The sequence below is a fragment of the Oncorhynchus clarkii genome, chromosome 12 (assembly GCF_045791955.1).
Source record: "Oncorhynchus clarkii lewisi isolate Uvic-CL-2024 chromosome 12, UVic_Ocla_1.0, whole genome shotgun sequence".
Lineage (NCBI taxonomy): Eukaryota > Metazoa > Chordata > Actinopteri > Salmoniformes > Salmonidae > Oncorhynchus > Oncorhynchus clarkii.
In genome coordinates this window covers 33,181,069-33,194,414 of record NC_092158.1, presented here as the reverse complement: position 1 = coordinate 33,194,414, position 13,346 = coordinate 33,181,069, and the positions used below count along the sequence as shown (strand labels likewise).

At 45.3% G+C, this 13,346-nt stretch overlaps 1 protein-coding gene across 1 annotated transcript in view; it reads left to right on the top strand.

Moving 5' to 3' along the window:
* The window catches only part of LOC139422004 (UV radiation resistance-associated gene protein-like), a 151,984-nt gene extending 138,936 nt beyond the window's left edge, over nt 1-13,048 (top strand). The window contains exon 15 of the mRNA XM_071173146.1: nt 12,206-13,048. Within this exon, the coding sequence (XP_071029247.1) occupies nt 12,206-13,016 (811 nt within the window). The 3' untranslated portion in view covers nt 13,017-13,048. The remainder of the gene's footprint in view (nt 1-12,205) is intronic.
* Nucleotides 13,049-13,346: the final 298 nt, after the last annotated feature.

Genomic DNA, 13,346 nt, shown 5'->3' with positions numbered 1-13,346 from the left:
GTGTTGGAGTCGGGCGCGGCCACTCAGTCGTTGGTGAACAGGGAGTACAGGAGGGGACTAAGCACGCACCCCTGAGGGCACCCCATGTTGAGGATCAACGTGGCAGATGTGTTGTTGCCTACGCTTACCACCTGGGGGCAGCTGATCAGGAAGTCCAGGATCCAGTTAATGATGACTGTGGGCACTATGGTGTTGAATGCTGAGCTACAGTCAATGAAAGCATTCTCAAAGAGGTCTTCCTTTTGTCCAGGTGGGAACGGCACTGTGGAGTGCAAATGAGATTGTGTCATCTATGGATCTGTTAGGGTGGGATGCGAATTGGAGTGGGTCTAGGGATTCCGGGATGATGGTGTTGATGTGAGCGATGACCAGCCTTTCAAAACACTTCATGGCTACAGACGTGAGTGCTATGGGGCGGTAGTCATTTAGGCAGGTTACTTTGGCGTTCTTGGACACAGGGACTATGGTGTTCTGCTTGAAACATGTAGGTATTACAGACTCGGTCTGGGAGAGGTTGAAAATGTCAGTGAAGACACTTGCCAGTTGGTCAGTGCATGCTTTGAGAACATGTCCTGGTAATCCATCTGTGTATGTTGACATGTTTAAAGGTTTTATTCACATCGGCTACAGTGAGCTTGAACACAAAGTCGTCCAGGACAGCTGTTGATCTCATGCATAGTTCAGCGTTCTAGCCTCGAATCGCACATAGAAGGTATTTAGCTTGTCTGGTAAACTTGCGTTGCTGGACATCTCGCGGCTAGTTTTCCCTTTGTAATCCGTGATAGTTTGCAAGCCCTGCCAGATCTGACAACGTCAGAGCCGGTGTGGTAGGATTCGATCCTAGCCCTGTATTGATACTTTGCCTGTTTGATGGTTTGTTGGGGGGCGTAGTGGGATTTCTTATAAGCATCCGGATTAGTTTCCCACACATTGAAAGCAGCAGCTCTTGCCTTTATGTTAGTGAGGATGTTGCCTGTAATCCATGGCTTGTGGTTGGGATATGTATAATTGGTCACTGTCAATGCAGTTGTTAATGAAGCCAGTGACTGATGTGTTAAACTCCTTAATGCCATCAGATAAATCCTGGAACACATTCCAGTCTGTGTTAGAGAAACACTTCCTGTAGCCTAGCACCCGCTTCATGGGGTACGTTCGTATTGAGGGCATCGCTGGCACTTCCTGTTTGAGTTTTTGCTTGTAAGCAGGAATCAGGAGCTTAGAGTTATGTTCAGATTTGCCAAATGGAGGGTGAGGGAGAGCTTTCTATGTGTCTCCATGTGTGGAATAAAAGTGATCTAGAGTTTTTTTCACCTCTTGTTGTTCAGGTGACATTAACGTCACCAGCCACTAGGAAAGCCACCTCTGGATGACCATTTTCTTGTTTGCTTATGGCCAAATACAGCTCACTGAGTGCAGTCTCTTATTGTCAGCATCGGTTTGTGGTGGTAAAAAGACAGCTACAAAAAATACAGACAAACTCTCTTGGTAAATAGTGTGGTCTTCAGCTCATAATGAGGTATTCTAGCGCAAGTGAACAGAATCTTGAGACTTAACATTTGAGATTGTGCACCAGGTGATTTTAACAGAGACAGCCTCTCATCTGAGCTTCCCCGACGCAGTCGTTCTGTCCTGCCAATGTATAGAAAAACTAGCCAGATTTACAGTACCAGTCAAAATTTTGGACACCTACTCATTCAAGGGTTTTTCTTTAATTTACTATTTTCTACATTGTATAATAATAGTGAAGACACCAAAACTATGAAATAACACATATGGAGTCATGTAGTAACCAAAAAAGTGTTAAACAAATCAAAATATATTTTATATTTGAGATTCTTCAAAGTAACCACCCTTTGCCTTGATGACAGCTTTGCACACGCTTGGCATTCTCTCAACCAGCTTCATGAGGTAGTCACCTGGAATGCATTTCAATTAACAGGTGTATCTTGTTAAAAGTTCATTTGTGGAATTTCTTTCCTTCTTCATGTGTTTGAGCCAATCAGTTGTGTTGTGACAAGGTAGGTGTGGTATACAGAAGATAGCCAAGTCCATATTATGTCAAGAACAGCTCAAATAAGCAAAGAGAAACGTCAGTTCATCATTACTTTAAGACATGAAGGCCAGTCAATACGGAACATTTCGAGAATTTTGTAGGTTTCTTCGAGTGCAGTCGCAAAAACCATCAAGCGCTATGATGTAACTGGCTCTCATCAGGACCGCCACAGGAAAATAACAGGAAAAGAAGACACAGAGTTACCTCTGCTGCAGAGGATATGTTCATTAGAGTTACCAGCCTCAGAAATTGCAGCCCAAATAAATGCTTCACAGATTTCAAGTAACAGACACATCTCAACATCAACTATTCAGAGGAGACTGCGTGAATCAGGCTTTCATGGTCGAATTGCTGTAAAGAAACCACTACTAAAGGACACCGATAATAAGAAGAGACTTGCTTGGGCCAAGAAACACAAGCAATGGACATTAGATCGGTGGAAATGTGTCCTTTGGTCTGATGAGTCCAAATTTGAGATTTTTTGGTTCCAACCGCCATGAGACGCAGAGTAGGTGAACGGATGATCTCTGCATGTGGGGGTTCTTTGCTGGTGACGCTGTCTGTGATTTATTTTGAATTCAAGGCTAACTTAAGCAGCATGGCTACTACAGAATTCTGCAGCGATACGCCATCCCACAAGACAATGACCCAAAACACACCTCCAGGCTGTGTAAGGGCTATTTGACCAAGAAGGAGAGTGATGGAGTCCTGCATCAGATGACCTGGCCTCCACAATCACCCGACCTCAACCCAATTGAGATGTTTTGGGATGAGTTGGAGCGCAGAGTGAAGGAAAAGCAGCCAACAAGTGCTCAGCGTATGTGGGAACCCCTTCAACACTGTTGGAAAAGCATTCCAGGTGAAGCTGGTTGAGAGTATGCCAAGAGTGTTCAAAGCTGCCATCAAGGCAAAGGGTGGCTACTTTAAAGAATATAAAATATAAATACATTTTGATTTGTTTAGCACTTTTTTGGTTACTACATGATTCCATATGTGTTATTTCAAAGTTTTGATGTCTTCACTATTATTCTACAATGTATAAAATAGTTAAACTAAAGAATAACCCTTGAATGAGTAGGTGTGTCCAAACTTTTGACTGGTATTGTATATACTGAACAAAAATATAAATGTAACATGTAGAGTGTTGTTCCCATGTTTCATGAGCTGGAAGAAAAGATCCCAGAAATGTTCTGTATGCACAAAAAAAGCTTATTTCTCTCAAATATTTTGTGTACCAATTTGTTTATATCCCTGTTAATGAGCATTTCTTCTTTGCCAAGATAAGCCACACCTGTAAGGTGGGTGGATTATCATGAAGCTAATTTAAACAGCATGGTCATTACACAGGTGAACCTTGTCTCATCGCGCACCAGCGACTCCTGTGGCGGGCCGGGCGCAGTGCACCTCCGACACATTGGTGCGTCTGGCTTCCAGGTTGGATGCGCGCTGTGTTAAGAAGCAGTGCGGCTTGGTTGGGTTGTGTTTCGGAGGACGCATGACTTTCGACCTACGTCTCTCCCGAGCCCGTACGGGAGTTGTAGCGATGAGACAAGATAGTAACTACTAATAATTGGATACTACGAAATTGGGGAGAAAAAATCAATAAATAAATAAAATAAAAATTCTAAATAAATAAGGGTAAAAAAAATCAATAAATCCAACATCGTTTTGAAAATTTGGCTCTTCAAGGATGAATCCCGGTTTTCACTGTACCAGGCAGATGGCAGACAGCTTATATGACGTTGTGTGTGAGCGGTTTGCTGATGTCAACGTTGTGAACAGAGTGCCCCATGGTGGTGGTGGGGTTATGGTATGGACAGGCACAGACAACAAACACAATGGCACTTTGAATGCACAGAGATACCGTGACGAGATCCTGAGGCCTGTTGTCGTGCCATTCATTCACTGCCATCACCTCATGTTTCAGCATGAAAATGCACAGCCCCATGTTGCTGATCTGTACACAATTCCTGTAAGCTGAAAATGTCCCAGTTGGCCTGCATATTCACCAGACATGTCACCCATTGAGCTCTGGATCAACGTGTACGACAGTGTGTTCCAGTTCCCGCCAACATCCAGCAACTTTGCACAGTCATTGAAGAGGAGTGGGACAACATTGCACAGGCCATAATCAACAGCCTTTCAACTTTATGTGAAGATGTGTCGCGATGCATGAGGCAAATTGTGGCTGAAATAGCTGCATCACCTAATTTGAAGGGGTGTCCACATACTTCTGTATATATAGTGTATCTGTGACCAACAGATGCATATCTGTATTCCCAGTCATGTGAAACCCATAGATTAGGGACTAATACAAGACTGATTTCCTTATATGAACTGGAACTCAGTCAAATATTTTAAATTGTTGCATGTTGCATTTATATTGTTGTTGAGGGAATTTACCATGTCCTTGTTCAGCCAGACTCTGAGAAACATACAGTGCATTCAGAAAGTATTCAGATCACGTTGATTGAATAGTCTGGGCGAATGGCGCTCATCCAGTTTATTCTTCAGTGATTGCGCGTTCGCCAGCAGAACGGAGGGTATAGGCGATTTATCCATTCTGCGTCGTAGTCTCTTCAGGTATCCCGCACGCCAGCCTCTATAGTGGTCTCTCCTTCGAGTGAAGTAGGAAACAATACCAGACAACAAGGCCACAGGGGACGAAATAAGGCTTCCACTGTGTTGACTCCGGAGTTTGAGAACCTTGCTGAGAACCGTGAAAGTTCTGTGTCCGTCTCTGGAGCTGGCCTGGCCGTGTACACACACCCTCTGGCGCACACACACACACACGGGTGCTTACCCAACATGCACACCTACTCTCACACGGTTTTGTTTCCGTCTCGAGAGCCTACCTTACGAAAGCCTGCCTTGCCAAACGGACACGTACTCACACACACACATACACACACATAACACACACACACACACAGGGCTGAAATACTCGTCAGGGGACGGCGGCTGGCTGTTCACACAGCAGACTTACAGCACCCTGTGTGTGGGTGAGAATGTGCAGTAAGCCTGAACAGGCCATAAGTTAGGTCCTCGTCACAGGACCCACATAGTTCTCCCCTCTAACTGACTCAGACAGCAGGTACTGGGGGACAGGAAGGTGGTCTGACTCGGGGGCTTCACACTGAAGTAGTGAAACACTGAAACGGGGAGGACATGCGTTCATTCCTGCTCTCCTTTTGCATGGGACTTATTTTATTGCCCTTCCTCCCCCCCGTATTACTTCCAGTTCCCCCCTTCCTGAAAAAGCCTAAATCCAGATACTATTTCCAGCGGAGGGGCCTAGCGTATGAAATATGGATGCATAAAAATGCTGTGCAGCAGCTGAAGGGAGTTAACTGGTAGACTGTGAGAGGGAAAGGGGTTTGATATCTGTTCCCCTCCCCTCTCCTCTCCTCCACTACTATACAGGGGTGGTGGTGTGGCGAGAGCATGTACAAGGGAACCATTTCCATCCATAAACTGCGTAGACGTTTCCCCCTCCATATAGAGCTTTCAGCATGCACAATACGCTGACCAGAAGGGCTCTTCTCATGCATGGGAATATGGGCTTCATCCAGGGAACTTCATTGGGAAGTACAGTGCACTGAGTGTACAAAACATTAAGAACACCTGCTCTTTCCTTGACACAGACTGACCAGGTGAATCCAGTTGAAAGCTATGGTCCCTTATTGATGTCACTTGTTAAATCCACTTCAACCAGTGTAGATAAAGGGAGGAGACAGGTTAAAGAAGGACTTTTAAGCCTTGAGACAATTGAGACATGGATTGTGTGTGTATGCCATTCAGAGATTGAATGGGCAAGACAAAAAACGTAGGTGTCTTTGAAAGCGGTATGGTAGTAGGTTCCAGGCTCTCCGGTTTGAGTGTGTCAAAAACTGCAACACTGCTGGTTTTCATGCTCAATAGTTTCCTGTGTTTCAAGAATGGTCCACCAACCACAGGACTTCCAGCCAACTTGACACAACTGTGGGAAGCTTTGGACGCAGCATGGGCCAGCATCCCTGTGGAACGCTTTCAACACTTTGTAGAGTCCATACCCCGACGAATTGAGGATGTTCTGAGGGCAAATGTTTTGTACACTCAGTGTATATGATTGTTTAAGGTTTGTACTGTATGGAAAGAGGCTGTTTTTTTTATGTTCCTACACCGATCCCTTCCTACTAAAACAGTTGCAAACAGAGTCAAGACGTATGTACATCTCAGTGGCACAGAATACACAGGTGTATAGAAGTGGAAGGACTTGGCCCCTTTACTTTAAAGAGACCTAAAAATGTTACAGAACCAAGCAAGTGGTTAAGGCAGCCAGAAACATTTGACTTGGAGGAACTTGCTTGCCAAGTTCAAAACGAACCCGTTAAGCTCCCATTTGTGGCTCCACATCTGCGGAGGCCCTGGCAGAGGTTCACAGGTCCTAAGCCCAGGCCGGTGCACCGAGTCTGGGGTGTGGGGGCTAGATGATTGAACACAGCCCCGGCACCGGCTGCTTCTCCAGCCGCCCGGAGGTTCCGAAGATTCCCCCCAAAACCCCTGGTGAGAGAACAGTGATAACGGTATTAAATCTGAACCCCTCCTTAACTGCCTTCAAACACACACAGTCCCAGAACACACAGGAGGAAATGTATGTGTATGTGTGTGCCTGCGTGCTGCGTGTCTCTATCTTCACTCCCGCAAATGTCCACCTGTGACAACCAAGCAAGTTCAGCCTAAATGGCCAATAACACAGTCAGGAATACTGGTCCTGGTCTGTGTCAGTAAGTAACTCAACATGCATTGCAGGAAAGCTGGTGGCACACATCCAGCACAGTAGGTGTTTCATTATGTGGAGATTATTGTTCCAGTTAAGTCATAGGGATGGTAGTTGATGAGATGGTAAGGGTAGATGCTTGATGTTGTGGAGGAACTCATACAGTATAATCAATCAAATAACGCTCATTTGTTTGGATGAGTTCGAGCATCCCGACACACACACACTTACAGACACATGCTCTTGGTTTGTGAGTTGCAGGGTGTGTGCCTGTGTTTGTCTGTATGTCTCTGTGTGTGTTAGCTGTACAGTGCTCTCCATGGATGAGGCAGGAATGAACTGACATCTGGAGGAACGCTCCCTACCACCAGGTCTCTATGAATCAAACAGCCCAGCTCAGAACAGACCTGCTCTCCTCTATGTGTCACAGAGTACTGAGCCAGCAGGGCCAGCTGATCTCATTAGTAATTGCCATTCGCTGAGGTACTGCATAGATCCCCACAGTTATGTCATTCTAACACAACATGTCACAAATGAACAGAATCTGTCTTACTGTGAGACAGTGTGTGGTACTGTAGTTCTCTGTGCCATACAAACTGCTGAGAATCAAGTCAAATACAACAGTGTGCAGTCACAATTGGCACCACTGTTAAGTGTTCATACTATCGACTTGTTCAATATGTTTAACATGCTGTGGTGATTTTCATACGATGGTTACGTTCTCTGTCTTCAAAAGGCCAGACTTGGACAGAGGAGACTTGCTCTATTACAATATTTTCATTTAAACTCCCCTCCACCCCATTAGTGTGTATTACAATATTTCAGTTATAGCATTTGGTTTAGTAGTTCCTGTGGGATTTCGGTTGCCACGACTTCAAAGCCTGAATCTTATCTTCATTGTGTATTTTGGCTCTGATCACAGCTCCTTAGCAGGAATTGGAAATGAAGAGAGCTATGCCTTGAACCTGAAACAAGGCCTGTCTGAGGATAAGACAGCAGAAAATGTTTGGTTTAGTAAATTCCTGTCCTGCCTGGAATATCCAGGGCTGAGTCTGACACAGGCAGAGCAAGAAAGACCCCATTTAAAACAAACATGTTGGGAGGAGAAGTGGGCCTATCCGCCTCTGGGCCTGCCAAGTCTGGGCCTAATGGTTTAGGCAGAGGGCTCAGGTAGCTTTTATGTGGTGAAATCATTGACAAGGAAGTCCGCCGGGGCTTAGAGGACTAGTAAAACTTAATGATGAGTTAGAACGTCCAGAGTGAAGTACTTTGTCCCTTTGGTTGTAAATCACAGGTCGTCCAATGTCCGCCCTGAAAGAGACAGGGATGCCTACAGTAGAGTATGCCTGGCTGTACTACCCACGCCAACACTGCAACCTACCATACTATACAACACTACTAGCCTGGATTTCAACTTGGTCCAAGTACAGTGCATTCGGAAAGTATTCAGACCCCTTGACATTTTCAACATTTTGTTACGTTACAGCCTTATTCTAAAATGCTTAAATATTTTTTTTAATCAATCATCAATCTACACACACTACTCCATAATGACAAATGGGTCATTGGTGGAGTGCTGCAGAGATGGTTGTCCTTCTATCTCCACAGAGGAACTCTGGAGCTCTATCAGAGTGCTGCAGAAATGTTTTGGTAACCTTCCCCAGATCTATGCCTCGACACAATCCTGACTCTGAGCTCTACGGACAATTCCTTCGACCTCATGGCTTGGTTTTTGCTCTGACATGCACTGTCAACTGTGAGACCTTATATAGATAGGTGTGTGCCTTTCCAAATTATGTACAATCAATTGATTTTACCACAGGGGACATCTCAAGGGACATCTCAAGGATGATTAATAGAAACAGGATGCACCTGAGCACAATTTTGAGCCTCATATTAAAGGCTCTGAATACTTATGTAAATAAGGTACTTCTGCTTTTAGTTTTAATACATTTGCAAACATTTCTAAAAACCTGTGTTCGCTTTGTTAATATGGGGTATTGTGTGTATATTGATGAGGATGTTTTTAAATTTTTAATTAAAAAATAAATTAAGGGGGGAAATCCATTTCTGAATAAGGCTGTAACAAAATGTGAAAAAAGTCAAAGGGTCTGAATACTTTCCAAATGAACTTTATGTATTGTTTATAGGCACAATGGGCTACTGTGTGAAAACTAGACCCTTCATTGCTTCCCTCCAATGGAGAGTTCTTCCTGTAAATCCGCCAATATTCCCTCCATCCCTCACCGTCCTCCCGCTCTATGGGTTCCAGGTTTTTCAACAGTATTCAGGAAGTGTACTACTGCTCTCCCTTCCTCTGAGCAGAGCAATAATTACTGTATGGGGAGTGGTGCAAGGAGGGGGACAGCCTAATTGGTCTGAATAAAAAGCAATGTGTCAGGAGTCATACTGAGACAATGTGCTGCATGAAAAAATATTATGACAGCCCATTCAAGGAGATTTGTGGGGGTTAGCCTCCTCCCCCTCTCCTCCTGCCGCCACTCCTCAGACTCTTTACTACACTCTTGATTAAGGGACTTAACTTGACAGCTGTTTAAAGGAACCAATTTGGAGGGGAGCTAAATGTAACAAACAAACGTGCTCCAAACAAGAAATGCCTTATTATCCAGGCCTTATTATTGTGACATCTAAACACTCCCAGAAAAGAAGTGGTCATATGTTTTACGCAATGTGATTGTATATCATATCACTGTGTTTCGGAGCCAAAACGCATGAAGGCATCTGTGTTGGCCAGCTTTCTCCTGGATCCTAACCTGCGTTCTCCTGAAGCCGAGATGGATTACTGTGTGGTAGGGGTACTGGGAGAGGGCCAGGGAGAAACTAGAAGGCTTGATATTAATTCAAATCAAAGATTGGATCAGTCTCAGAGCTCTTGCCACGAGGACGTCATTCAGCAGACAACAGACTGTAGGCAATCATTAGCTTGTTATAAATTATGCATTGAATGTTTGAAACTCCTGCTTAACAAACAGTCAGCTCCGTTTTTTTCCAACCTGTCCTCTGTTTGATAGGGGCCCAGCCTGGACCACGGTTTGGGTTTGCTCGCTGGAATGATAATTCAGTTCTCATGGAAGGTCTCTTTTTATTCCCGTCTTCCAAATCAGGTTTTGTTTTTTAGTTTTGGAGCGTGCTCAAAACACCATAATAATTTTGTTGAGGAGTTCACAGATACAAATCATTAATGGCAAACCATTAAACTTTTGGCTTTTTTGAGAAAACTGATCAAGAGTTTTGAACAGCATGTTGTTTCTATTTAGCCTTGGTTTATGGGATATACTGTATAGTCGCTAAGGGCCAATGTGAAGGCAATTGCGTTAGATTATGTTTCCAGATAGACACGCACTGTGAATAAGTGCAGCACAGTGTATCCCCAGTTATTGCTCAGAAAGAAGAGCTCTCATGCCAGGTTATCTCAACTCATTATCTTTATTTGTTTTACCTTGCATGAACGTTTGACCTCATCTTGTGTGTTCCTGTAAGCTGCTTATTAAATGCTGGCCATGAGCTATAATTATGATCAGGTATGACATGGGCCATCCACTTTGTGTGGGTTTCCTCTTTTAAAGGGCAGGTTGAGGACACTCTGCTGTCTTGTGTCTGTGACTGACTCATCAGCAGTGAGCTGTGTGTGTTTGTGTCCAATCAAAATCTAATTGTATTTGTCACGTGCGCCGAATACAACCTTACAGTGAAATGCTTACATAAAAGTCCTTAACCAACATTGCCGTTTTAAGAAAAAGAGTGTTCAAATATTTACCAAAATAAACTGAAGTTAAAAAATATATATATATACATTATCTTCTGTGAGCTCAATGCGCAGTTTTTCTAGAGATAAATCAGATCAAGCCTGAACATTGCGATGTAGTAGAGAGTTGTCATCTCCAACAGGCCAATATTCTTTATATTTTTGCCCAGAAAATGTGCTAATTAACTACAATTACCATAATCCATGGCCCGTCTACTTGTCCGGTTTGTGTGGGGCAGACACTCAGAGGGAGAGAATAGACAGAAGAACGTACGATCGAGAGGGATAGAGAGAAGTTGCTTTGCGAGGTATCTACCCGAAAATAGATTTTCTAAGTGATTGATAGTTGGTATTCAGTCATCATGAATGTATCCCTTATTTACTTTGAAGAACTACTAAAGTTGTGGTTTTGTCAGACATCATAAGCAGCAGCTTTGTAGAGATGAGATGATGACTTGGAATGAAATAATAAAGACCATCAAATAAAACTGAAATATTTTATTAAAGTAATCAGTAATAAGCAGCCACTACCATCATGGGACTTGTATTACTTGTTTTATTCAGTTTTGTTACAGCATTCAACCCACATAATGCATCGTGCATTTAATGTAAAACAAATAATAATAATTTTAAGCTAAAATCAAAAACGGTGATTATTTTTTAATCATCGAACTAAAACTGAACCGACCTCAAAAAACACTAATCGCTCAGCACTAGCATGCGTGTGTGTTTTTAAACCCTGTATGTGAACTGTTTTGTCAGTGCCCTGTGCTCTGCTGCCTCCACAGGGGGCAGGGGCTGCGGTTGGGACCCTCTTAACAAGCTACCATGTGTTGAGTCCTGAAGTACTCCATCAAACAGCTAGGCAATGACCAGTCAGCCGCTGTGTGTTTGAAACATTCCCCTGGCATAGGCCTCTAGGTCCTCTCTGTGTGTGTCTTGCTGCCACACGCTAGACTAGACTGTCTGGCGTCTGATACAGGGACATCACCACCCTGTGGCCTCACCACCCCTTTAACCTGTTTAACTAGCCAGGATCACTTACCCAGGCTCCTCTGCTCTCTAACCAGCCACAGGTGGACCTCTGACAGCACAGGGACCCAATTTCACCTTTGACCCCATGAGATTTCCCCCCAATGTCTCCTCTCATACCTGAATGATCAGGTTAAGTATGGCTAAACAGCTATGGACCCCTTGTTTAAGTTAATTTACGGTTAGGGTTTGTATGGGACAGATGGGGGTTGCTCTGTCGTGTCTGTTATCTGTTATTCCGCAAAAATGTCCCGCATACTTTCTAGGACGCGTGCTGTGAGCTTCCACTCTGCATGGCCCTGCCGTTGCATGAGCTGAGAATATGTTTTTGAATGTAATAATGGGGAGTGATTTGCAGTGGACCAGCTGTCTGGGATCTGGATCAGGAGGGGGAGAGATGAGATGCAGAACCATGTCTGATCAGAGAGGCCTGGGGGCTAGACAGGGGAGGGGAGCCTTCCTCCCTCTATCCTTCCCTCTCTCCATGACCCTTGGATGTGAAAGACTTATGAGCATATCCATCATATCCTCTTTCATTATTTCTTTCTTTCTCTCCCTACCTCCCTCTTTCTCCATCTCTCCTTCTCTCCCACAGTGACCGGCATCATGTCTCCAGCTCTATCCCGGTCCCGACAGGAGCCAAGTCTCAGATCAGTGTCTCAGCTGCGTCAGAGGTGGGTTTCCCCACCGACACCAGCTCTCCAGACCGGGGCTCACTGAGGAAGAGGGCCAGCTCTGAGGCCGACAAGCAGAAGTACAAAGCCTCTCTTCCTCCCAGCTACAACACGGCCATGGCCATAGACCAGCCCCAGGGGGGCCTGCCGCCGCCCTCCCCCTCCCTGAAACACATGTCCTCCTCCCTGGACGCTAGCATCGACCTGGCCAAGACTCTGGAGGTCCAGGCACAGCAGACACCAGCCCCAGGAGAGGAGGATGGAGACGGAGAAGTAGAGGTGGTGGAGGTGGAGCAACTGCCTTCCACCACCACAGGAGGCTCAGATTGCCCCACTCCGGCTCGGGACAGCACCATTGAGGAACTGGAGGAGGTGGCACTCACCAGCCAGCAGAATACCATGAACGGCTCAGTGGTGCCAGGCTACGGGCTGGCGGGGCCCACAACTGGGCTAACAGTGACCATGGCATTGAACCCAGAGTTGTGCTGCTCGGTGGAGCAGGCAGAGGAGATCATGGGGACTGAGGCCACAGGCCTGGGACTGGGGGACGGGGCCAGGCTGGAGGACTACCCCTGCATCCCCGTGGAGCATGCGGTGGCCGTGGAGTGTGATGAGCAGGTGCTGGGCGAGCTGGATGCCGCCGGCTTCGAGGAGTTCTCCCGCCGCATCTATGCACTAAATGAGAACATGTCCAGCTTCCGCCGGCCACGCAAGAACTCCTCTGAGAAGTGACAACAGGAGAGCAGGACCTGAGGGGAGGGCTGGGCTGGGGGGTGAGGGCAGGACTGGAGTCACAGGACACATGAGTCAGGGACATGAACTTAGTGGAGAGGAGGAGGGGTCCTGTGTGTTTTGGTGTGTGTGTCACTCTCCCTCTCTCCATGCATCAATAGAAATCAAACATAGGAACTACGGTATTTGGAATGTGACAAATTTGCACTTCTCGAAAAACATGTATATCAGAGGAGGCTGGTGAGAGGAGCTATAGGAGGACAGGCTCATTGTAATGACTGGAATGGAATTCATGGTACGGAGTCAAACACATCCAACATATGGAAACCA